Source organism: Halichoeres trimaculatus, unplaced genomic scaffold (genome assembly GCF_033239565.1).
Source record: "Halichoeres trimaculatus isolate MK-OKI-2021-1 unplaced genomic scaffold, fHalTri1.1 fHalTri1_scaffold_15, whole genome shotgun sequence".
NCBI lineage: Eukaryota > Metazoa > Chordata > Actinopteri > Labriformes > Labridae > Halichoeres > Halichoeres trimaculatus.
Window position 1 is genome coordinate 5492640 of NW_027437193.1, and position 25052 is coordinate 5517691.

General features: G+C 40.4%; 1 protein-coding gene across 2 annotated transcripts in view; it reads right to left on the reverse strand.

Moving 5' to 3' along the window:
• The window catches only part of piezo2b (piezo-type mechanosensitive ion channel component 2b), a 117454-nt gene that overhangs the window by 43486 nt on the left and 48916 nt on the right, over positions 1–25052 (reverse strand). For both annotated transcript variants that reach the window (XM_074688533.1, XM_074688534.1), the window contains 9 exons: positions 20255–20371; positions 19125–19242; positions 15987–16168; positions 12346–12576; positions 11728–11848; positions 9617–9813; positions 9027–9175; positions 7142–7315; positions 1685–1986 (listed from right to left, as the gene is read on the reverse strand). In XM_074688533.1, coding sequence (XP_074544634.1) covers positions 1685–1986; positions 7142–7315; positions 9027–9175; positions 9617–9813; positions 11728–11848; positions 12346–12576; positions 15987–16168; positions 19125–19242; positions 20255–20371 — 1591 coding nt within the window. The remainder of the gene's footprint in view (positions 1–1684; positions 1987–7141; positions 7316–9026; positions 9176–9616; positions 9814–11727; positions 11849–12345; positions 12577–15986; positions 16169–19124; positions 19243–20254; positions 20372–25052) is intronic.

Sequence of the window (25052 nt, forward strand, 5' to 3'; positions counted from 1 at the left end):
AGAGCAAACACGCCCCGCGGTGCGCAGAGCTTTAATGTACTTTAGAGGAAAACAGAGAGGCCGAGCATCTCTTTAGAGGGTGCAGACGACGGGTTCATAAAACTGTTGCTGTGGCGCACCTCAAACATTTCAGACACAGAAAAACATGCTTTCAAGATGACACGATATAAAACCTGTGACTTCAGTGTCACCATGAAGTTAAACAAAGCTAAAGGTGCAGCAGATTCCCATGTAGATGAATATACATGTTTCTTATCATTACACATACATAACTGAACTGTTTATGTCGGGACATTCAGATGAATCACAGTCTGGGAAAAGTTCACAGACGAGTGAACAAAGTGCAGCATGGATTGAAGACTGTCTGAGTTTAATTCACCTGAAGCTGGAGAGAATATCCAAATAAGGTTGTTTTATAACCAGAAAAAAAAATCTTAGACATGCTTTTATCTGCTTAGGTTTGGACTTTTTTCCCACCAGAACCAAAGAGAAACCACATCACTGTTTCAGCGTCTCTTCACTGCCTTATGATAAACTGTAAGGTCCATTTTAAGATGAAATTTCTGATTTGTAACCCTGGACTCTCTCCCAAACACACTTCCGATCTCCTCAGTCTCTTCCTGCATAACCTGAGCTCCTCGGCCAAGGCTTTGCTTGCTTTTGGCGGAGCAAATGCCGTCCACAATGATCACAGAGCGGGTTTATAGGCGGGAACATTTTAGAGTTTCAACTTTGATCATAGTTGACGTTTTCTGGGTTATAGATTAGGCAGTGAGCTTGGATGTTTAAATAATGGTGTCTCCAGTTGGAGCCTCACAAAGTCGCCCTCTAGCTCAGGGGTGGCCAACCTGCAGTTTGCAAGCCACATGTGGCTCTTTGCCTTTCGTTGTGTGGTCCATTCAAAAAAAAAAGGAATATATTTTGTTATAAGTAGTGGCGTGCTGATTGATCTAAAATATTGATAAATTGATGCCAACGTTGGGATCTGTATTAATGAATACTTGAGCGATGAGGTTGATACTTAAGTTTCGGTTTCTCTTCTCTACATAGATAGATAGATAGATAGATAGATAGATAGATAGATAGATAGATAGATAGATAGATAGATAGATAGATAGATAGATAGATAGATAGATAGATAGATAGATAGACAGATAGACAGATCAATAGACTACAAAAAAAACTGCAGTTCTTAAAGTGTCCACTTGAGGCTTGCTTCAAAACTCAAGTAGATCCCATCAATAGCCATTTAAAATGTCATGTTATGGAAATGATTTGGTTCTGATTTGAAAATTAAACAAGAAAATTAGGGTATGTAATTGGAATTTTAATTGAAAAATGTTTTGGAGGTGAGGCTAGTGATTTCTTTCTATCTTAATTTCACAAACTAGATTTTGTCATTTTTCTCTTAATTTTGAGGTCAAAATCTGAAACTTTAAAAAAAACTCAAGTGTTTTTTCTCTGATGGTCTCGTTTTCTCTTCACAAAGCTTTAATAAAGCTTTAATTAATAAATAAGTAATTATAAGTCAACAAGAGTAAAATGATTGTTATTGAAATAAAGATAGTATTTGGAAGTTGTGTTCTTGGTTTTGAGATGCCAAAAAAAAATCCTCTGTTAATGAAAATAAGACCCATGTGCTGACTGAAGATACAAACTGTCTCTGTCGTGTTGTCATTCCTACCTGAGCTCTGCTCGGTGCTCGGCTCCGGCTCGTCCCCGGCGCTGCACTGGTGGCTCTCATCCGTGCTGGACTGCCGCCCATCAGAGAAAGTTTGGGGCTTCTCATCACCTGTCTTGATGTCACACAACATGACAACAAGCGCCTGGTCTTTCTCCTCCCCCTTCTCTTTCTCTTTCTCCTTCTCCCCTGGCTCCTCCTCCTTCTCCCCCTGCGGCTCCTGCTCCTCTCTGGGCAGCGTGGCCTCCACCGAGCTGACGCTGAGCATGGTGAGGTCTGCCAGGCTGCCGTCGGGGTGGACGAGTCTGGAGACAGGTGAGCAGGTGTGAGACTGACGCACATTCATGCAGACCCACAGGGACAAACATGAGTATTTCTATACTTATGAGGACGTTCAGTGATCACTGCCTTAACTCTAAGTATTGATTGATGTCATACCAGCACAGTTTGGTGTATGCATGAAAAACTGACTGTATGGAGAGCAAAAGCAGGCAGGAAGTCTCTCGATACCAGATGAAAAGTGGTCAGTTTTCTGCCGTGTTTCGTGCAGCATATATATCGGCAAACTCTTCTTCTGACCAAGGAAAAAGTTCTCCATTAGGGGGCGATATGGCAGACATACACTCACTGGCCACTTTATCAGGCGCACCTTTCCAAATGCTTGTTAATGCAAATTTCTAATCAGCCAATCACATGGCAGCAACTCAATGTGTTTAGGCATGTAGACATGGTCAAGATGATCTGCTGCAGCTCAAACCGAGCATCAGAATGGGGAAGAAAGATGATTTAAGAGACTTTGAACATGACATGGTTGTTGGTCTGAGTATTTCAGAAACTGCTGATCTACTGGGATTTTAACCAACAACCATCTCTAGGGTTTACAGAGAATGGTCCCAGAAAGAGAAAATATCCAGTGAGCAGCAGTTCTGTGGGACAAAATGCCTTGTTGATGCCAGAGGTCAGAGGAGAATGGACAGACTGGTTGTAGCTGATAGAAAGGCAACAGTAACTCAAATAACCACTGGTTACAACCGAGGTCTGCAGAAGAGCATCTCTGAACGCACAACACGTCCAACCTTGAGGCAGATGGGCTACAGCAGCAGAAGACCACACCAGGTGACCCTCCTGTCAGCTAAGAACAGGAAACTGAGGCTACAATTCACACAGCAACACCAAAACTGGACAATAGAAGATTGGAAAAACGTTGCCTGGTCTGATGAGTCTGGATTTCTGCTCCACATTCAGATGGTAGGGTCAGAATTTGGCCTCAACAACATGAAAGCATGGATCCATCCTGCCTTGTATCAACGGTTCAGGCTGCTGCTGCTGGTGTAATGGTGTGGGGGATATTTTCTTGGCTCACTTTGGGCCCCTTAGTACCAGCTGAGCATGGTTTAAAGTCCACAGCCTACCTGAGTATTGTTGCTGACCATGTCCATCCCTTTATGAGCACAGTGTACCCATCTTCTGATGGCTACTTCCAGCAGGATAACGCTCCATGTCATAAAGCTGGAATCATCTCAGACTGCTTTCTTCAACATGACAATGAGTTCCCTGTACTCAAATGTCCTCCACAGTCCCCAGATCTCAATCCAGTAGAGCAGCTTTGGGATGTGGTGGAATGGGAGATTCTCATCATGGATGTTCAGCCGACAAATCTGCAGCAACTGTGTGATGCTGTCATGTCAATATGGACCAAACTCTCTGAGGAATGTTTCCAGGACCTTGTTGAATCTATGCCACCAAGGATTAAGGCAGTTCTGAAGGCAAAAGGGGGTTCAGCCTGGTGCCTAATAAAGTGGCCGGTGAGTGTCTGTCAGGACTTTTTATGGCAGGATCTAAGACTATTTTGTTTACTTCATTCTGAACTCGTCTTGTGTCCTCTGATGTGATTTTTGACCTGTCACATTTTCACATCACGTTCTGTCCTCATAAGTATAAGAATACACACTCCTTCACGGTCCAGGTGCTTCTCAAGAGGCCATGGCTTAAATGTTTGGATGGGGATCATCAGCTCCGGGTCGGCATGGCGTTTCATCAGGCAGTGCACATTCCTTTTGCATTCTTTCAAACATACTCTGTCGATTCTTTGAGCTGATTTTTTTTTTGCTTTCTGGGGGATTTTCTTGTAAATGTTAGCAGCTGATGGGAGGAATTAACCCTTTCTTTAATTCTTCTCAGGCAATGGAGCGAGGTCAAAGGTTAGGTTTGGCTTGCATGAACCGGACGCATATCAAGGCAAGCATTTTGGCTGAGCCCTGCGGTCGCACTTACTTGCTTTGCTGAGTTGGGATTTTTTGCTTGATGCTGCTCGGGGATAAATAAGTTACACAGACGAACAGTGAGGAAAGAAACTGACAAAGACAGGCTGAAACTGACACTTGAAATCGTTCACGTATTTTTACAAGAATGCATAAAACTAGCCAACAGGCTCCTGTGGTTAGGGGAGATCAAGCTTTTTTTAAGGACGGGGGTAATTTTCAGTGCAGAAAAGGGTAAAAGGATCCAGATACTGGAAGGAGAAAACAGAGCTGTCAGATTCAAACATGCTTTCTTGACAGTTTGGAAACCATCGGAGGGAAGAATTGGGGAGGAAGAAGGGTTAAAGAGAGGAGTCGAAAAGAGAAGGCCACAGGCAAAATAATAACATCCTGAAACTCCAAAACAAGGGGTTAAATATATCAGAGTATCATCGACATAACGTCAGAGCAAGAGGGACAGGTGGAGTGCAGGGTGTAAACAGGAAGTAGAGACTCAGAGGTGAGGTGGGATGGTGTTGGATGCCACAGGATGCGAGCAGATACCCACCTATTCATGATCAGATAGACACGCCCATTGACTTTAGCGTGGCTGTGTGGGAGAGGGTGTGAGAGGTGAGATGGCAGAGCAGAGAAGAGCCGAGCGACACAAGTACAGTTTGAGGAGTTAGAGTGAAAACACAACAGCAGATGTTATTAGAGTTAACGACACAGAGAGCACACACACACACACTTACACTGACAGCTGAGAGATGACGATGTGGCTCATAATGGGAGAAATGCTTCACCTAATGCTGGACGCAGATCAGAAGGTTCAACACGAGCGCTGTTCTTTGGTACCAGGCAATAACCGACTGTCACTGATAATGAGTTTCAGAGGAATCATGTCTGCGAGGAACAGTAGCTGCTTTCCCCGGTGTAACAGTTTAAAGAGTGACCCTGTAAACTGGAGGCCTTCAGCTAAATGTATCAGTAGATATCCAGTTTACAACAGCTGTTCGAACACAGAAGAAGTCCTCAGGAAAGCCTTCTAGATTAGTTTTATAATTGTGTTGAAATATCCTCATTAGTGAAGCAGCAATGATACCCTCACTAAAAGTCATCAATCAACAAGGTAGCAGTTTAAGTCGAAACACCGGTTAATCTCTGCTGTCTTTGCTTCGAAGACCCTAGACTCCTGGGTCCATATGCATGTTTAGTTTTTTAAATAATTGGACCTGAAGTCCAAACGTACTGTTGTGGAATGGCTTGTTTGGCCGCAGCGTTAGCCACCTGCGCGACTGCAAATAAGGGTGCAGGTGCAGACTACATCATGATTAAGGGAAACCTCCTGGAAAACCCTGTCAAACAAACTCAAAGTGAGCATGTCTCACTCATAAATGGCAATAAACCTGGCGAGTAGTAATGGTGTGACTGAGAGAAGATCAAGAAAAATATTTTCTAGAGGAAGAAATGGAAACTTCATTTCAAGAATACACATGGACTAACAGCTGGTAAACAAAGAGAAAGAGAAAGTTTGGCGATCTTGAACAGAGTAAATGCATGTGGTGTTTCTGAGCACACAGTTGAAAACCTCAATAATAAAATCAGTAATATTAAAGCTGCTTTGTGGAACAAGCGCTGCGGCAATACCCCAGTACCCCGATGAACAACTCTTAAAGCAGTTTATGAACTCCAACATTTCACCACACACATCTTGAAGGACCCAGACGTATAAAAGCAAAGAGCGAATTAAACTTGTAAAACTGACGGCAGTGAGCCTAAACAGTTTGAGACTTTGATCGTCTCCCCCGTACCTCATCTGTTCTCTAAAATATGTTGTGTCTCCTGAATCTAAATTTGCTGTAAGGCTACACATCGCCACCTTCCCAAAGGATTGTCCACTTTTTTTGCATATTTTGTCTCAAATTGTAACGCATCATGTGATGTCCACCTGTTAAAAGCCAAACAGGCGCTGTAATCCTGCCGTTAGCGCCTATAATGGTGGGGTATACCTCCATCAGATCTAACGCTCTTTCGGCCCATTAACCTTGCTCATGCATACCACTAATCTATTTTTTTCGGCGTTAGTACCAATGGTCTATTTCTGAAGCCATTTCTTAAAGGTCTAAAACCAGATTCATGTTCTTGTCTCCTTTTTCAGACTTGTTAATTCATTATTCTTCATCTCCCGTTTTATTTTGCTAACCCTGCCTCTTGTCTTTTTCAGTTCCTGTTAAGTTATCCCTCACTGGTGATCCAGACATGCGCTCCCCTTTCCCTCAGATCCCTCATGCGTGACCAGCTCTTTCCAGACCTCGTTCTTGATTCTTGCCTGTCGAACTTGTCACCCTTTGCCCTCCCTTTTTTGACGTCTGTTTTACGAACTTTGCTTGACTAAAGACCATGGTTTTTGAGAACGATCACCTGTCTCCACTGTTAAATCATTACTCTGTGCCTGACACTTTTGCGTGATCCATATGCAGTGGGAGACGAGCACAGGTTGCTAATAACGATGTCGGCCTTTCTTCTCCTTCTATAGCGTCACCTTTGCTGAAAAACCATCTTCGTTGTCTTTCGCCCTCTACTGGTTTAGCCATGGAGTGCAATTACTTTTTTTCTACGCTTCACTGGACTTCAGGCCTTGGTGAGACAAGGCACAGGCCACAGGAACCGGTTGGTCCCAGGTCAAAAAGCCCTTCTTGTTTTTGCCTCTTGATCGCTAAATAATCCAGTCCCAGGAAGAAACTACCACCAATCTGGAAGAGTGACATGATGCACGCCTCGCTGTTTTGCGAGCTCCTCCTCCCTCTTTCCCCAGTAACAGAAACACCTGTTTCCTTCACCAGCAATTTGGACCTGATGAAGCGTCTTGGATAAGAGGCGAAATGTCTTTCCAAACTCTTCAGTTTAACAGCTGACACTCAACTGGCTGCCTTTTCATTTGAATTGGCTGTCAAAGGATTATGGGATATGTAGGGCCATGACTAAGTCTTCATTTGTGTCCTATGCAGACCAAACAAGTCATATTTGGAGGAGCCTGTGGACTCATTAGGACCTCAAAAGACCCACTTTGTGGATAGTAAGAGTTTACCCAACACCTTCAGCTGTTTAAATGTAAATAACAGGCTCAACAGAAACTCTTCCTCTGACCCTGGAGAGGGGAATATCATCCTGTATCTCTAAGTTAAGCTACACAAAAAACAACTTTATTGTGCCTCACCTATAGATGGTGCTCTCCTCTTTGGCCACCACAGCCTGGAGGTCAGTGAGCTGCAGGAAGCGGTCGTGGAAGTAGTGAAGGTGGAGGATACACACCAACAGGAAGGACGTGGGGATGAAAATCCTGGTGAACAGCTCTGAGACCGAAAACGTCTTCAAGCCCAGATCCTCCAAACTGCATTCGTTTAATGAACGAGGGAGAAACAGACGTTAAGACGATAGTTTGTGAAGCCTTCAGAGAAAAACATCTCTACACACGTCACGAAGATGCCAACCTTCTGTCCTTTTTCACTAAAACCAAGCAATGCTTCAACTCTACAACTACAAACATCTGCAACACTAACTCATCTTAAAACCATCTCAAAACCTGACTTTTCAAAGTAAAAGCCCACAACACATGAACCCCCCGTCCTTACTATCTCTGTAATCTTTCTACATTGTAACCTAACCTAACATAATGCAACTTACCGTAACATAACTTGATGTAAAGTTACCTAAAGTAACACAACGTTACTTACTTACGTAACATAATTTAACGTAATAAAAGTTAATGCAATAAAACTTAATAACATAATGTAACTGAATGTAACGTGATGTTATTTTATGTAATTTTAGATAACGTAAGTACAACGTAACTAAATGTAACATTAATTAACATGACTAAGCAAAACTTAACTTTATGTTGAAAAACTTAATGTAATGTAATTTTTTTGTAACATAAGATAACTTAACTTAACTTAATGTAGAGTATTTTACCTAATGTAACCAAACTTAATAATACCATGCTTAACATAACATAACCAAATGTAACTCTATGTAACCTATTGTAACTTAATGAAAGTTTACTTAATGTAACTTAACATAATGTATCTGAAAGTAACCTAACTTAACGTTACATAGCATTTATTAGCACAACTTAACTTGATGTAACATTACTAGGGATGGGTACCGAATTAGGTACTTTTGTAGTACTTTTATATATATACTTTTACTGACCAAATTCTGTCAAAAGTACAGGGTACCAATTTATGTAAAATCAAAAGGTGCCATGTTTAGGTACATAAATGCATCCTTGTGACTTTCAGGGAGTGGAAGAGTAGGTGATTTTCCATGCTGAACATAAACACAGCATTGCAAGGTTATAGAATAATTATGTTAAATTGAATTTTTTTTTTTTTTTTTTTTTATCAATAAACAAATTGATATGTTTTACCACATAAACACAAAAAAATACAAAAAATTGGTACCGTTGAGTACCTATACCAATTGCAGGGTACTGGACATTGGTACCGTATGGTTTCAAATGTGAAAGGTAACCATACCTAAAAATTACGTTACGTAACTCAGCATGACTTGATTTAATGTAATATAATTCATGAAAAAAAACTGACTGCAACGTAACTCAACTTAACCTAACGTAATGTAACTTAACTCAAAGTAGTGTAACTTAACGTAGCCTCATATAATGTTACTTAACATTAAGTTACTTAATGCAACTAAATGTAACATTACTTTCCATAAAGTAATCTAACTTGATGTAACCTAACTTAAGCAGTATTTTCATAACTTATTGTGCCAGGAAAAAATGTGAACATTATCACTGTATGGGATTCAAGTTTTTGCAGTTAAGTTTGTCTTTTTAGTTTTTTTGGGGAGTCGTAGTTCATTTATTGAGTTTTATTTGTTTTTCAATGATGTGATACTTTTTAGGCCCTTTGGGTCTCACCTCTGAAAAGTTACCCTATCTACAAAAAATGAAATAAAAAACATAACGCTAAGATAAAAAAGTGAAAGAAAAATTGAGAAAAACTGAAAGTGAAACCAAAACAAACACACAAATGAAAAACTCATATATTTATGTTTTTCCTCCGAGCTTTCGGCCTCACCTCTTCTTGGTCATCCCTGTCATGTTGGACCAGACATCCGGTGAGGTCTCAAACTGGTAGGTGTAAACCAGCGTGAGGACCAGCATGGTGTACATCACCACAGACATCCAGAAGTACTTCAGGATCCTCCTCCACCACTCAAAGTGCACCTAGATAAGAGGAACAACCTGATGAATGTTGTTCAGAGGATATGAATCGTCTGACATTTACGGCTCAAATGAACGCATCAAATTAAACATGATGCTGGGGGACGTCTGGATTTAGGAGGACGCTTCTGTTTTACTGTGATAGAGGTTATAAAGCAGTTGGATTATGAGCCGGCTGTACACAAACTTTATGACACACATTAAACTGTGGGCACCTTCTGTCCTTGGGAAATTGAATTTGGAAAGTTTACAGCGTGGTACCCATGTCCTGATTTAGGATCAGACAGATACAGAATCACTTTGTACACAGTCACTGTAATCATACATGACATCTAAGAGTCATTTATGATTATTTTTGTCTTTTTTAATGATCTAAAATATTCAAAAACATTAAACATGTCCGTCAGGTTGAGTCACACAGAAAAAACTGCTGTGTTTTGGTACCTGATAGAGCGCCACGCAGGAGAGGAACATCATCATGTAGATGATTTTGTACATGACGATGGTTCCCTCGAAGCTGACGAAGAAGAACATGCCGCCACAGATGTAGATCCAGTACTTCACCAGCATGGCCATCACCATGTTTCCCAGAACCTGCATGATGTCCTGCTCCCCTCCCTCCTCAGGGTCCTCCTCCTCCTCTATAAAACACAGCAGCCAATCAGAACGCTCGGATACGACGCTGATACTTTATTTTGTCCGTGCATAGACACAACGCTGCTTTTTCACTTGTTGTTCAGTCCTACAGAACTCTGGATGAAAAAATTATCTGCTACTGGGATAAGAAAAATGTGCTTGTCAAGCTTCTTGCAATGAGATTAATGTCTTATTACACTTCAGGTGGCATTTTAGCTTTTAATATCTTGGAATTAAACATTAAACATTGAAACATTTTTCTAGACTCACAAGATGAATGTGGCTCTTAAAAAGATGAATTCCACCATAAATAAAACAAACACACTTGCTTTGATGTTAGATGTTGCTGTGCATGCTCTGTAATGTCACATAATCCACAGAGGAAAGTTCATATGTAGCTCTAAACATGTTTAAGGTCTTGATGACAACTACATGCAAATTAGGTGATGACATAATTTAGCAATTCCTACGACAGTCAATAGCTACTTTCCTTGATGAGGAATTGGCAACACAGATCATTGTACGGTGGCTGGTAAGTGTCAGAGAATTTGCAAAAGCAAAGTTTTATTATTAATATTATGTTTTATTACTCCAAAAGGTGAGGTGACATACCACATATGTTCACATGGGGCATGAAAATCGATAATTGAAGCGTTTAAATCAATATGGAATCAAATCGAAATCGAATCAAATCGAATCGTGAGGTTCTCAGCAATACCTTAGCCCTAAATAAAGATACATTATTCCTATCATTCATACATCGATTCATCTCATTTCATCATTACACCTTAGCCTGGCCTACAGGGAAGAGTTGATCTGTTAACAGTATCTTTTGTCCTGTTGGTCCTGCTCAAAAATGCAGAAGACCCCCCTCTCCAAAAAAAGAAAAAAGAAAAATATTGGTCGCAATTAGATTATTTTCCCAAATCATTCAGCTCTACCCACTGGCCCCCGTATCATTGAGATTCAAAATGTTTTTTCCAGTTTTTCTTGGCAAGACCAGCAGCAGCAGAAGCCCGCTCCAAAAAACTTACAATCCACACATACAATGGGTTGTTTTTTAAATGTAAGAAATCAACTGCAAATATTGTATGTTTTGAGACATACAAGTAGCTTTTCTTTGTTTATAAGTTTGTAAATGTTGCTCTAAAACCTCTGTTGCTGTAGGAGAGAGGAATAACATCATAGGAGAGACAAAAAGTGAGTATAAACACAGTAAATATGATGAGAGATACAACTGAATTTTCTTTTGGTGATTTCTGTTTTTAAACAAAAACAAAATATCAACCCTTGTAATTTAAAAAGTTTGAAATTGGCAGAAGTGACCCAAAATAAGACATAGATCTGTCATCACGTAAGAGTCTCCAAACTCAGGAAGAGGTGCTAAATTTGTCACCTTTCTGAAAAAGAGTGGCTCAATGGGTCTGAAAAGTTGCCGGATATAAATATAGTGAAAAAGTTGCTGAGTTGGCAACAAACAAATATGGAGGTCCCAAAATGATTTGCATAAGACAACACATTTCCATCAAGTGTCGGCTCGAGCTTACATCCAAACCAAATCCAATCAGCCTTAAATTAAAGATGCTTAAAAATACTTCACACCACATGAGTTTGACTTCACATGAACTCTGCTTCTTCAGTGACGCCTCTTTGGAGCTTTCTGACATTGGAAATGTTTTGACTCAGCGTTAAAAGAGACAGAAAGCCTTTTGGAAACAGAAGTTTTATCTGATGCTGAGATTTTTCTGTGGCTTGGTGCTGAAACCTTCGCCCTCATGATGAGACGGGGTTAGAAACCTCGACCTGAGCCTCAGCGTTCTTCTCTCGCTGCAAAAACAAACCACTGAGCGTGTTTTGTCTGCAAACAGCCTCGCTGTTAGCGACTGTTTTACTTTAATATGAATAAAATCTGAGCTTACCCTTCTTCTTCTGATCCTCCACATGAACGTCTGAGAGCCCGGCGCTGTCTTCTTTCTGTTTGTCTCGTCTCTCTGTGAGCGTCTGTCTCAGCAGCAGCCAGAAGCTCAGCAGACACAGAACCTTCACACAATAAATAAGATGTTGAGACAAACAGAGGAGCGGCAAGAAGAGAGGACGTGAGCGCACAAATCATCAGCATTTACTTAAACACACGGGGAGCACGATGCGGGCGGCCTGAACAAAGTCAGCGTGGATGTTTTTATACAGATCAGAGTGAGTTTTCTAAGCCGTGACCTGCGAGACACGTACGGTATCACCTAAAAGTGTCCTGACCTCTTTAAGGCCGCTGTGTGAAAGTATAAAATCTCATTTAGGACACATTTAGGTTGGATTCAATGTGAGCTATTCCAAAACATGTCAAAACACAACAACGCTGACCTTCTCCTCAGGAATACTCTGCATGATTTCCCTCTTTTTTAAATTAATGGTGCATGGAAAAACAGTCTGACAATGTTAGCTTTAAAAAGGAAAGAAGTGAAACATGTTTAATCAGAGTTGTAATCTAAAGGTCAGTTTTAATGACTTCATGTATGCAGAGCATAGTTTGACTCCCAAACCTTGGACGACAGCGAGTGGAAAGGGTTGTTCTTCTTGACAAACAGCCCCGAGACGCCCTGCCGGTTCTCAAAACTCCAGATGTACTGCAGCACGATCAGCAGGTTGCCGTACGCCACCATGAAGGGGGAGGAGAGCATCGCGTAACGCCTCCGGTCCCGGACCATCCACAGGACGCAGGACCAGATGAGGAAGACGAACGTCAGCCAGCTGACGTATGTGATGCTCCAGGCCTGGAGGAAACGGATCACAAGAGAAACAAAACAAAGGATTCACAAAACCCCCATGACAGGAGGAATTACTAAATGTCACTGGCGGTGTTTAATGTTTGAGGGGGGCATTTCTAATTGTTTCATTTCTATCTGTTTGACGTTGATTATGGTGACACCTGGAGCAAGAATCTGTTTTGTTTTTCCAGGATGAAGACTGTTTCCCATGAGCACCATCACCCACTGTCTTGAAGACGTGACTTTTACACATTTGTTTTGGAGAGCAGATCTTTTTATTAACCCTACTTTTCTTTCTTCAATGAAATTTTGTTACTTTTACTATGAAAAGTAATTCTTTCCTCTCATTTCGCTCCAATTCTCCATCGTTGCCTAGATAAAGTAGTAGAAAGCACTTTCGACTTTCTGTCCCAGGCCAGTGCTAAAGATGTCACCACAAGTCCTGTGTGATGTCACGTGACTCCCATTAGTTGCTAACAAAACTTTGATTCCAAGGAGGTTAAAAAACTCTGACAGCTTAGATGAGACGTGGAAAGTTGTTCAGGTACTTTTTTGTCAAACTAAGTTGAAATAAATTGTCAGATATCCTTAAGGTGTGAGCAAGCGACAACCTCCGGTCTAAGAATATGAGACAATGCTGAAGCGCTAAAATCTGCTGTTTCTCTTGTGTCCACTTGAGGCTGGCTCTGGAAATACCAGAGGTGACATACGCACCAAGCCAAAAAAAAAAGGATTTTTCAAAGCAGAAATTTATCCGTTTACAGCCTGTCTGAGTCTAATTTACTATTGGCACACACTAAAGGGGGGTGGAATTTTTTCTAACTTGGCGGTTCAGAGGATATTAAGACCCTAAGCTCGCCCAATCGGGGGCACAGCTCAGGTCACTTGACCAACGGGCACCCTATGGCTGTATGGGAAGTCCTTGCCACTACTAATAGGGCCGTGATAGCCGATATGCTTCATTTTCCATTTCAAAAACAGTTTTATACAGTCTATGGGTGTGAGCTAAGCATTCAGGTGGAGCTGACCAGGACTTAATTTCCCATGAGCACTATCACCCACTGTCCAAAAGATGTGACTCTTAGCTCTACTTTTCTTTCCTCAAGACAACTTTCCCCAGGATGCAAAGTGAAGATGTAATTTATTTCTTTGTAGTAGGCAAAAAGATGGCGCTACAAGTGCTGTGTGACATGTGACATCAAATTTAGTTATTTAGTACAACTTGAACCTCAAAAAGTCCATCTCTCCCCTTTCTTCGCTTTAATTCTCCATTGTATATAACACAGCAGACATCACTTTGAAGATCAGTCCTAAAGGTGGGACCACAAGTTTTTTTTTGATGGCAAAAACTGGGGTCTTAGGAGCTCTAAAAACCGAGACCGCACAGTGGACAATTCTACAGCTCTACAGCTCTATGGTTTCATTTATCAGACACTTTTATCCAAAGTAACGTTCAACACAAGCAAGAATTTAGACAGAAGGAAAACCTTATTAAGTGCAACAAAGTGCTGTAAGTTATTTGGCTGCAGGTGCTGCCATTTAATGCAAGATTTTTTTTTTTTCATGTAGAATAATGTGTCCGTAACTACTCACAATTGATTGCTGCAACAATATAGATCAACCTTCAACAACATTCAGTAATTAGTGCTAAATATTCACTAAGAGCTGGTCTGAGACCTTCTGACTCATTCTGATCCTGAGGACAAAGAGGAGAAGGCTCAGATTAAGGGTCTAAGTGTTCCCTGAACAAAAGAGTCCTCAGACATCTCTTAAAGTAGAAAGGGACTCTGTGGGTCGTATAGAGTTAGGTAATTCATTCACCATTTGGGAACAACAGAGGAGAAGAGTCTGGCTAGAGATTTGGAGCCGCACTGGGCTGGGAGCACCAGGCGTCTTTCACAAGCAGAGCGTAGTGGGCCAGAAGGAGTGTAGACCTGGATGAGGGACCCCAGGTCGGTAGGAGCTGTTCTTGTCAATGTTTTGTAAGCCAGTAGAAAAGCTTTGATTTGATTGGAGCTGCCACTGGAAGCCAGTGAGGAGAGATTAACAGCAGGGTGACATGTGCTGTTTTGGGCTGGTTAAAGACCAGAAGTGCTGCTGCATTCTGGGTAATCTGCAGAGGTTTAAATGGACACACAGGTAGGAGCTTCTACAAGCTTTGCATGAAGTTGTAAAAGCCCAAAAATGTGGCTTAGAATAAAAACTGCAGATTTCCTAAAGGTGTGAGCTAAGCATGCAGGCGCAGCCACATCCCAAAAGCTGGTTGAGAAACTAAATTACAGGATTATTGGGAGAAGTGGGTGTTTTTCCAGTAAAGACATCATTTCCCATGAGCATTATCACCCACTGTAGTAAACCAAAGACTCGTGCAAAGGCGTGCATCTGTTTTTGAGAGATGATCTTCTTTTTCACACCATCACAAACAGCCTGACCCGTGTTTTAGCTCGTGCTTTATCACTCTCCTGTTTAGCTTCCTTAAGCTCAGACCTCCTTTTTTCTTTTTCAACTTGAGTACAAAATCAATCCAAGAAATCTTTTCTTCAAGATAAAAAACAGATATTACTTCTCACTGCTTAACTTTGCGAGCCAGTTGCTCTTTCTGTCTTTGTGACATGAATAGATTTATGTTCGACAACTCGACCGTGCAAACTGAGAAATGATTAAGAAACAACTGATTTTGGCTCTGATGATAGTATTTCAAATCCTGGATTATGAAGAGGCAAATGTATAAAAAAATGAGACGAGGGACTTTCATTATCGTCTTGAGTGCAAAAGGTCAGATTTCTCTCCCTCACTCAGTTTTCCTGTAAGGATGTGAACAACGCAGCTCACTTGAACTCTAATCTTCATTAATTGCAGACAAACACTCGAGCATAAAGTTGCAGCAGTGAGTCATCAACACTTCTCAGCTGCAGAGAAATATCCACTTTCCATGTGGCATTCAATAAATCACAGAGTTTGTGTGTTCCCCAGCCACCATCAAGTCAAAAAGTAGCTGTTAGTCAAATTTATTTAACAGTGATTCATCCAGGAATGTTTAAACTCAGAACAGATGCTCCTTCTGAGTTATATCATGCCAGATATTCAGCCACGGGAGCTGCCCGGTACAGCCACAGTTTCCTCCTGCTGGTCAGCCAGCGGTTCCACTGAAGCAGCGCAGGCTTCAGTGCCTTGCTCAAAGGTATCTTAATCAAAGCTGATCTGGGAGGCAGGAGTGTTTGGCTTTGAGTAATCACAGCAGCATGTTCGGAGCAGGTCTGCGGGTTTCGACCTGTTGCTTCTGGTTAGGACTCAAACTAAACTGTTAATCCAAACTGGAAAACAAGCGTCAGGTCTTCATTAGCAACTGTTTGTTTGTTTCTGTCGCCGTGCCAGCTCCTGTAGCTTTAACACCATCTGCGGGCTGCATTACTCACCATCATCGCTATGAGAGCACAGATGTAGCTCTGTTTCATGATGAAGTGGAAGATTTTCACCATCGCACCGACTCCTCTTTTCTTCATCCCATCCTCCGTGTCCTCAGACTTCTCCTCTCCTTCCTCCAGCGCTGAATCCTCCGGAGGCAGACACACTTCATACACACACTCTTCCTTCTTCTCTGGTTGGACACAGAAACACAACTCACTGTTAGTTACAAGGCTCAGCGGTCTTATAAAGAGAGGAGTGATTTAGGGAAGAGACTCCAGAAGGACTTAAGGTACAAATTTATAAAACCTGTGAAACATCGGCCAAAGTATCCTGACTGTTTGTCCTCGATCAGAGACATGTTACCTTGATTAAACATCCTGAAGTCAGAAAACCTAAAGTTTGGCTTGTCTGGAGTCTCAAAGTGTGAGGTGTGTATACACAGACTTCTCTCTAAGTACGTCTCAAGTGATGCTGTTAAAACGCTGCCTTACTTTCTCCCCACACACAGATAGAGTCGCTCTCCACAGGGTGCTTAAGTGATGACTCTTCAGTTGTTTTCTCTTTCTTTGTAAAGCTCTGTCAGAGTCACAGCAGACATTAAACAGCTGTATACACAGAATCACCACCAACAAAAGCCTGGTGAATTAAGCCTGACATTTAAAATCCATAAAGTGCAAAGTAAAAGTATAAAGACAAGTTTTGTTAAAATAAAACTAAGAAAATGTCTTTTTCTTTTTCAAATTACTTAGAAGTTTTACTTGTGATCATACAGCAACAGCTAAAAAAAGACAGTAACAGGAATAAAAAATGTAAAAAGTATTGTTTATTGTTATTTGCTAACAGCGTATGTAAACTGAAGGCTTTAGCCACATTGCTAAATAGAATGATGCTAACAGATATCTTTCAGTTTCACACATATTGTTTATTAATTAGATGCTATCATTAAAAAAAAATCATGATTTTAGCTAAGCTGTTTGAAGATGCTATGCTAGACCTTCAAACATGGATGTAGCCTCCGCGGCGTCACCCGCTGTTCCTGAAACCGTGAAACGAAGCCGATTCGCAGACGCAGCCACATTCCCTGTGACGCTGGCTGTGAGTTTCCCTTCTAACAGCTATAAGGTGCTCGCCAGTCACATGACCTGAGCTATGTTTCTGGTTGGACAATGAAACGATCCTAATAACTTCAAAACCGCAGAGTTAGAAAAAAATCACTTACCTTACAGTGTGTGCTGATAGCTAAATCAGTGTTTAAGACCCAAGCTGTTTTTTTTTTTAACCAGATGGTAAATATGTTTTCTAATGCCGTAAAAGTCTGTTTTTATGGTTGGGTGTGTATGTGACTTCTGGTCTTTCTGCAGCCAGCCTCAAGCGGATTCTTGATGAACAGCAACTTTAAGCACTTCCACATAGGCTTCATTTTTCTAAACTGGATGTTTCCCCTTGCTTTTAACCAGGAGTGTATTTGTTTTGGGACCAATTTTCAACTTTTTACTGGAGACAACGCAGAGGTAAGGTATTTATCAGTACAGTTACGTAGCGCTACTGTTTAAAGCGTGACAACAAACAAACTTTGTAAGTTTGTACCATATGTCAGTAGCCAGCTATATGTAGCGCTACTAGCAGCCAGTGCTACGACGTATCATTATGCTAACGTGACAACAAGCATACTGGCAGTTTGTAAGTAGTTTAGTAGCCGTCTATATTTAGCACAGCTGGCAGCCCGGCGCTCTAAGACATGTCAGTAATGTGCTCTTTTAGTGTATCCTGGTTATGTCCTGCCAGTCATCTACCAATCAGAGCTAACGTAACCTCACTCTTCATTTTATTGATAGACTCTCAAGTTTGAACAGACCACTGCAGAATAACTTCTGTCCTTTTTCTGTCTAACAGTTAGGCTCCTACTTACTACGAAATTGACTAAAGAAACTGTTTCTAAGCAGAGAATAAAACAGATATCTCTTCGAACTTTCTGGACTAGAGACCTAGACCTGCTGTGAATGAATCTAGTCGGAAAGCTACAGAGTAGGATTTCAACATAACCTTTATTGGCGCTGATAATCTAATTTTAAAGTGTGGATTACGACTGGGTATAAATCTAGAAGGGAGACTTTTTCAAGATCACTTTGAAACTCCTCACGGCCCTTTTTAAATAACTGTAATAGACAAATTGTTTACCAACCCAATGTTAACCGATACTAATCATACTTTGTTTACCAAAATGATGCTAATGGAAGTTAACAGTTTTAGCCACAGTGCTTATCAATGTGATGCTAATAAGAACTAATGGTTTTAGTTATTTTGTTTACCAATATGATGCTAACAGAAGTTAATATAATGCAAACACAGACAAACTGTTTTAGCCGCATTGTTTGCCCTTAGTGTTTCTCACATTTATGAACGTTAGAAATAATTGTAAAGAGGTTTTGATCAGTGGCGATTGCTCTAAGACTGCAAGGGAAGCTCAGCTTCCCCTAAAATGTCCCCAAAAAGTGGTGATATGTTCTGCTGTGTGTACATTTCATTGACAAAATATGAGCTAGAATTCCTTCATCTTTTGTTCAGAATCAGCTCCTATCACAGGTAACTGGCTCCACCTCCTTCTCATTCATCCCTGCAGCGTCTCAGCGCTTTAACACAGTCGGACGCTGAGCGTCTTCTGACTTCAACGGGGAAGCTTAGAGTGGGTTGTTCCACTGTGGAAACTGGACGGTCATTGGATAAATTGGATTTGTCCTGCCCATCGGACGCTCAGCGTCTCTGGGGGTCTATGAGGCAGTGGGCTGGCCTGGACTCAGAGGCTTTATCGATCCCCAGCAAGTTTACCTTTTTTAAAAACGATGATTGTTGTGTTTAAAGATTCTCTCTCTTTTCACCAATAAGCAGCTACAGCTACAGCTGTGGAGCTTCTCCCCCTGTCACTCACACTTACAGCCTGTCGTAGTCTCACGTAGCAGCTCCAGCTGCTAACAAGCTGACACGGAGGGAAGAATTTACGTTTGAATAAATAAACAAATTTAAGATGTAGGCTGGGAAAAAATTAGCTTCCCCTCCTTTACTAACCAGCAGCAGCCACTGGTTTTGACCAATCATAATCAAGCATTTTTCACAGCTTACGCCCGAGAGTGAAGTGATGATCTGCTCACCTGTTCCTTCACCGGTTGGGTCCATTTTATACTGAGGGGTCGAGTACAGGTCCAGACAGACGGGTCCGTTCTCAGTGGTGACGAAGTCAAAAGAGGTCCCGTTTGAGGTGGGGACAGCCTGTGGATCATGAGCAAGATGTATCAGTGGGTCAGGAGTGGATTGGATACAGGATTACAGCACCAAACTGGATCCAGACCCACAAAACAAAAAGAGGCACCAGCTTCATGCTAACCCAACATATAACAGACTGTTTCTGTTTGTTTCTGACTCCACTCTTTGACTTAGCAGGGAAACTAAAGGGACAGTTATACTTTTCACACTGCACGACTTAGATTAACACAATCAGACATGTAACCCTAAAATTTCCCAAACTGCAGCCATGATAAGCTCAGCATCCTCTGGTTGGGAAAGAGTTAAACTCACACTCTGTTAAAGGATAATTGTTTTCTGTGAGGGTGCAGTGTGAAAAGCACTTTGCAGTGAGACAGAAGGACAAAGCACGCTAAGATGCACAGATTGAATCCAGAGCAGCCCCACCTCGGTCGTGCTGATGCCATCCTGGGTGGAGAGCAGCTGGGAGAAGAAAAGAGCATACAAGGCAAGGTGTGTTATCGACGAGCTGCTGGAGTCAAAGGCCTCCTCCTCCTCCTCCTTCTTTATAGTCGCTGATACGCAGGAACAAAGTCCAGCTGCACTACTCTGTAAATCGAGCCCATCACTCATCTGCGTCTGCTCATCCTAAAAGCTTTTAAACCTCAGGAGGTGGCCGGTGGAGACAGACCACGGGCCTTGATTGGGAACAAGGTCAGAATGTGTGTGTGCGCTTTTCCAGCTGAGATCTTTCCAGGAATAAGTGCTGGAGTTTATTTTTTAACAAAGATTTGGTTTCCGTCTTTAATTTTATTATTCTGCTTAAAACATCCACCTCACTTCACCACATTTCAAAGCTGGAGTGACCTGAACGAGCATGAACACTTCCAAACTTAAAGGTTAGATTAATCAGACTGTTCCTGTGTCATGAGGAAACTGTTCTCATGTTTTTACAGTAGCTAGACGATTACATATTTCATGACCTGTCCAGTAATCAATAACCTGTTATACGTGCGTGTGTGCGTGGACCCTGACGTACGTTTTTCTCGTCCGTGCCCTGGCGTGATTCCCACCACATCTGCCGTTTCCTGTTGGCAGAGCTGTTTGTTCTGTTTCCATCCAGATCTTCCTCCTCGCACACGTCGTCTTTCTCGTCCTGAGAAAACACAGATAGAAAGCTCAGGAGTAAAATATCTTTACTCATGTTAGAAAACAGAGGATGATACTCTCAAGAGTCAGTGTTTCAATCCATGCCTGTTGGACGCTGACGTGCTGTAGCTGAGGAGTGAAAGAGTAGATGATTTTCCATGCTGGACTTGAACACAGCATTACACGTGTATATATTGAGAAAAATGCGTTAGATTGCAAAAATTGAGATTCTTTCATTCAACAAATTTTTATTTATTACCAAAAACACAAACAAAAGTACGAAAAATTGGTACCGCTGAGTCCCCATACTGCAGGGGTGGCCAACCTGCGGCTTGTGAGCCACATGTGGCTCTTTCATCCATTCATAAAAATATGTATATATAGTTATGAGTAGTGGTGTGCTGATCAATCTAAAATATTGATATACTGATGCCAACGAGATCAGTATTGATCAATGTTTGGGTGTACAGAATGATACTTAAGTTTCAGTTTCTCTTCTCTTGTACAAATTTAAACACACAAACAGTAAATCTCGCTTTGAAAATTTGAAATGTATTGATTTTCATTTTATGTCATTTCGTTAATGCAAGAGAGGAAGTGTGTTTGTAAGACCCTCTGTGTGACGTGGCTCTTCGTAGTACCATGGTCATTTTTATGGCTATTGGTCTCTGACTGGTTGGCCACCCCTGCCATACTGATTGCCAGGTACCAGGCATCGGTACCTTGTTGTTTTCAAATGATGGTACCCATCTCTACTTCCCCTGTTTTGTTTTTCACTCTGTGGCTGAATGTTGCTTTATGAGTTGACTTTCCTTGTCTCGTTTGCTGTAAGGGGATAAACGACAATAAAGTCGCCCTCCTGTTTAAATTCTTGCTTACTCTGACAAAAGAATCTACTGAATGAAAATATAGAATTATAAGACTTGGTGAGCATTAATTTTCATATTTAACTGCAGCATGAGTGTGAGTTTAAAATACCAACTATTGCTTATTTGGTACTTACTCATACTTTATTGCTTATTTTATTGCACACCCAACCCTTATTTTATTTCATAACCCTATTACATCTTACTTTCCAATTGGTGTATCATGTGAAGAGCAATGGTAATACCAAATCCCCCCCTTGGATTAACAAAGTATTCATTAAGTCCTACAGTCCCTCAAGCAAATGTTAGATTATTGTGTCTCATTACATTAATACTTCATTTGCTCTGATTGAATTCAACAATTTTTTATCATTTTATATTTGTTAAACTTTTATTTTATTACCATCTTGTTTTTATTAATTACTCATTTGGCTTTTCGAACAGCAACTTCACTTTTTTTTTTTTTTTTTTTTTTTTTTTTTTTACAACTAATACAGTCACATGACAGTTAACCACTTATCATATAAATCAACAAACATTACAGCTTAATCTATTTTAATATTTATATTACATAAGTTTAAAAAAAATAAATGCTTGTTCTGCCTGTTTGTTCACAGGGTTGTTTTGGATTAAATTTAGGCTTCCTGGGTTGTAATTGGTCTATCTAATTTGCATATACATGGAAAAGGTTAATGACATCAAGACTTTTTTAAAATCATAACACTTTAGTTTAAATATTTATGTGTACAGGAATAAACGTGGATTTTTTTAACTTTCTTTTATTTACTTTTATACATAACATTAGAGCTAATTGTCTTTAAGTTTTCAAATTTGAAATATCATATACTTAAAGTGTTAACTATTGAATGTTGTGTAAAACATCACAATAACACATTTTAGCTACAACAAAATACGTACATTTTGAATCACTGTCTAAAACCTTTGAGCATTTTCCAGGTGAATGACGCAGGAACAGGAAAGTCAACGTTATTAAAGAATGACCCATTTCCTGTTGGATGAGAGTTTCCTTCTTAAGGTCTGAGCACTTCTGTTTGTCATGTCCTGCCTCGGGCTGGTTATTGTTAATGTTATTGTTAATAAAAAGAGGACAAATTCATTGCAAATCAAATCACTTCCTAAACCTCCCGCATGATTCAGGGTTTTTAGTCATTTATTGATTAACTGTTCATTTTTGCTTCCAAATTACTGAACACTGAAATTCAAAAGTTAAATCCGAACTTCAATTTTCCAGTTGTCCAGGGCTTAGGAGAGATTCTTCCTGCATCTTATTAAACAAAACTTTCTCATTATTTTTCTCATTGTTGATGAATTATTTTAACGGTTAGACGAACAGCATATGTTCTATCATTTTAATGTCACAGAATGTCGTCTCTCTTTTTATTCATCTTGTACTAGTTGTGTTTTCTGTGGGTGCAAAGCTAATCATGTCAAACAAATTAAGTCTGAACTGAATTAATAATGACAGAAAACAACAAAAGAAGGGATTGAATCGACTCTGATGAGGAAACAGAGGATCCAGATTTTCTCCTCTTTTCCGTGTAGATGAAGTCGATCATAATCTGACGTCTTCACCTTCGAACTCTGCTGTCAGCCGCTGATTTATCCTCCAATCACGTTTTATTATTAGCCTCGTTTAAAGCGTAAGAGTAGGTGAAACACACACACACCCACACACACACACACTGTGGGGAGATCAATAATGCATACAGTCCTGCAGGTTTACAGGGAAGTATTGACCCCACTATAAAAACACTGATCTATAACTCCATTACAGGACCAGGAGCTGAGCCGGGACCTCAGAGGGAGGAACCAGGAGACCTCGGCGTCGCTTTAACGTCCGACACATAGAGGAGCTGCGGCAGCTTCAGTTCTAAATGACTGTTAAATAAAAGTGAGGGCATGTGCAGTGTTTAAAGGGTCAGTTCACACTAAAATAAAACATCACAGAGGCCGAGAAGCATGTGGATTAAAAATAAATAAATTTAAAGATTTCTTTTGCACAAGTTTGTTTCAGAATCAATCCCAGCTACTCAGGATGATCCACAAAACACCCTAACCCCACAGAGTCTAGCGTACAGCTGGCGCTACAATTTGCAAATTTATTTCTGATTGTTGGTTGATTTTAAAACAAATTAATGGATAGAATATTTATTTTTGCATATCAAATCAGGAGAGCAACACTATGATTCACACGTTCGCCATGTCCACGAGCACTTTTTTGTTGCAGTGATTGATTTGTAAAAATAGGCAAACTTAGAAATTTGATTATACTGTTGTAAAAAGTTTGTTAAGATATCACTCTGCAAAATTTGCACTGTTATTCTTTTTTTTTTTTAAATATCTCACAAAAGCAAGTTATGTATAGACTCCAAATAAATTTTTTGAGGTTCCAGAGGATATTTTGCAACTTTTTTTAAAATTTACAAGTTAGATGGAAACAGCTATGTGGAATTTAAAGTATTGTTTAAAGTAATTTAATTTAGTATTTTTTTAACATTACTAATTTAAAAGAGTAATGTGAATTTTTTTATTCTTTATTTTTTATTTTTTTCTAGGTTTATTACACTTTTAACTAATTTATCGAGGTATTTAAGACACAAGTAAAATAATCATAAATACTCATATTTAAACCTGGGATATGGGGGTTATAAGGATGTCAAGTAAATAAAAATAGTCCAAATAGTTGCACATAAGTGTGTAAAAATGAAATGATATGTCCTGGCAGACTTGAATGATAGTAGGTCTTAAAGTGGAAGTAAAATTGTTTCATACATTTTGATCCATCTGTTGTTACAAAACTCCACAGAGAATAATTTAATACTAATAAAAACAAGAGAGGGAAGAATATATCAATTAAATTAAGTAAACAGAATGCTTCCTCTGTTGCTTACACTTCTTAAAGTGTCAGTCATTTCCACCGTTAAAGAGATTTCAGAGACTTTCTCAGACCACAGGCAAAAAGAGGGGGGGATTCAAGTTTTAACCGTTGATGTCAGAAGTATTTGTAAAAGGTACTTTTTTTTCTCTTCCAAAAACTCCTTTTAGTGTTACAATCCTTCTTTTGGAGGTCTAGGTCAAACACTTCTTTCAGAGTCTTATGAGTTCATTTTGGTAACTATTTCATTGAAGCCTTCCTAAAGTTTGGTTGAGTCGACATTTCAAACATGACCGTCATGGATCAGCTGCATAATTCTGCTTCAGAAACCAAAGGGTGACATTTTGTGTGTGAATCTGTCCTTTAATTATTTGAACCCCAGATCTTTGTCAAGTTATGTGGGATAAAATTCTTCTGTAAGAAAAGCTTCATCCAAATGTAAGATATCAAACACGAAGCTCTCTGCCTTTGACATATTCTTTGAACACGCATACATCAACCTCTCCATATGTCAGTGTAGTGATTACGTAACAGTTTCATTGGTTCAGTCCTTGCTCACTGAAACCCAGCGCCAAGAAGCCTCCTCCCTTCACGCTCTGTCAGAATTAGAACAAGAGTGTCTCAGATAACACCCGATCTACGGCTGACACATCGATCCTCCTGTGAGCCTCCATCAATGCAGCTTCTCTGCTCACGAGGCCACCTGGCTGCCCGTTTAATCCAATCTGTTTCTATTTCAGTCCTCTGTCTGGAATTTACTGAGGAGGTGTGTGGAGGTGTTGGTGCCAAATACAGCTTAATATCTTTGACACCCACTGACCGCCTGCTTCAGCCGCAGCTTTACCTGGAGCTGTGAATACGCTTTCCCTCCAGGCTGGAGCTCATTCCAGAGGCAGGATGATTTAAAGGTTGATTTTATATTATAA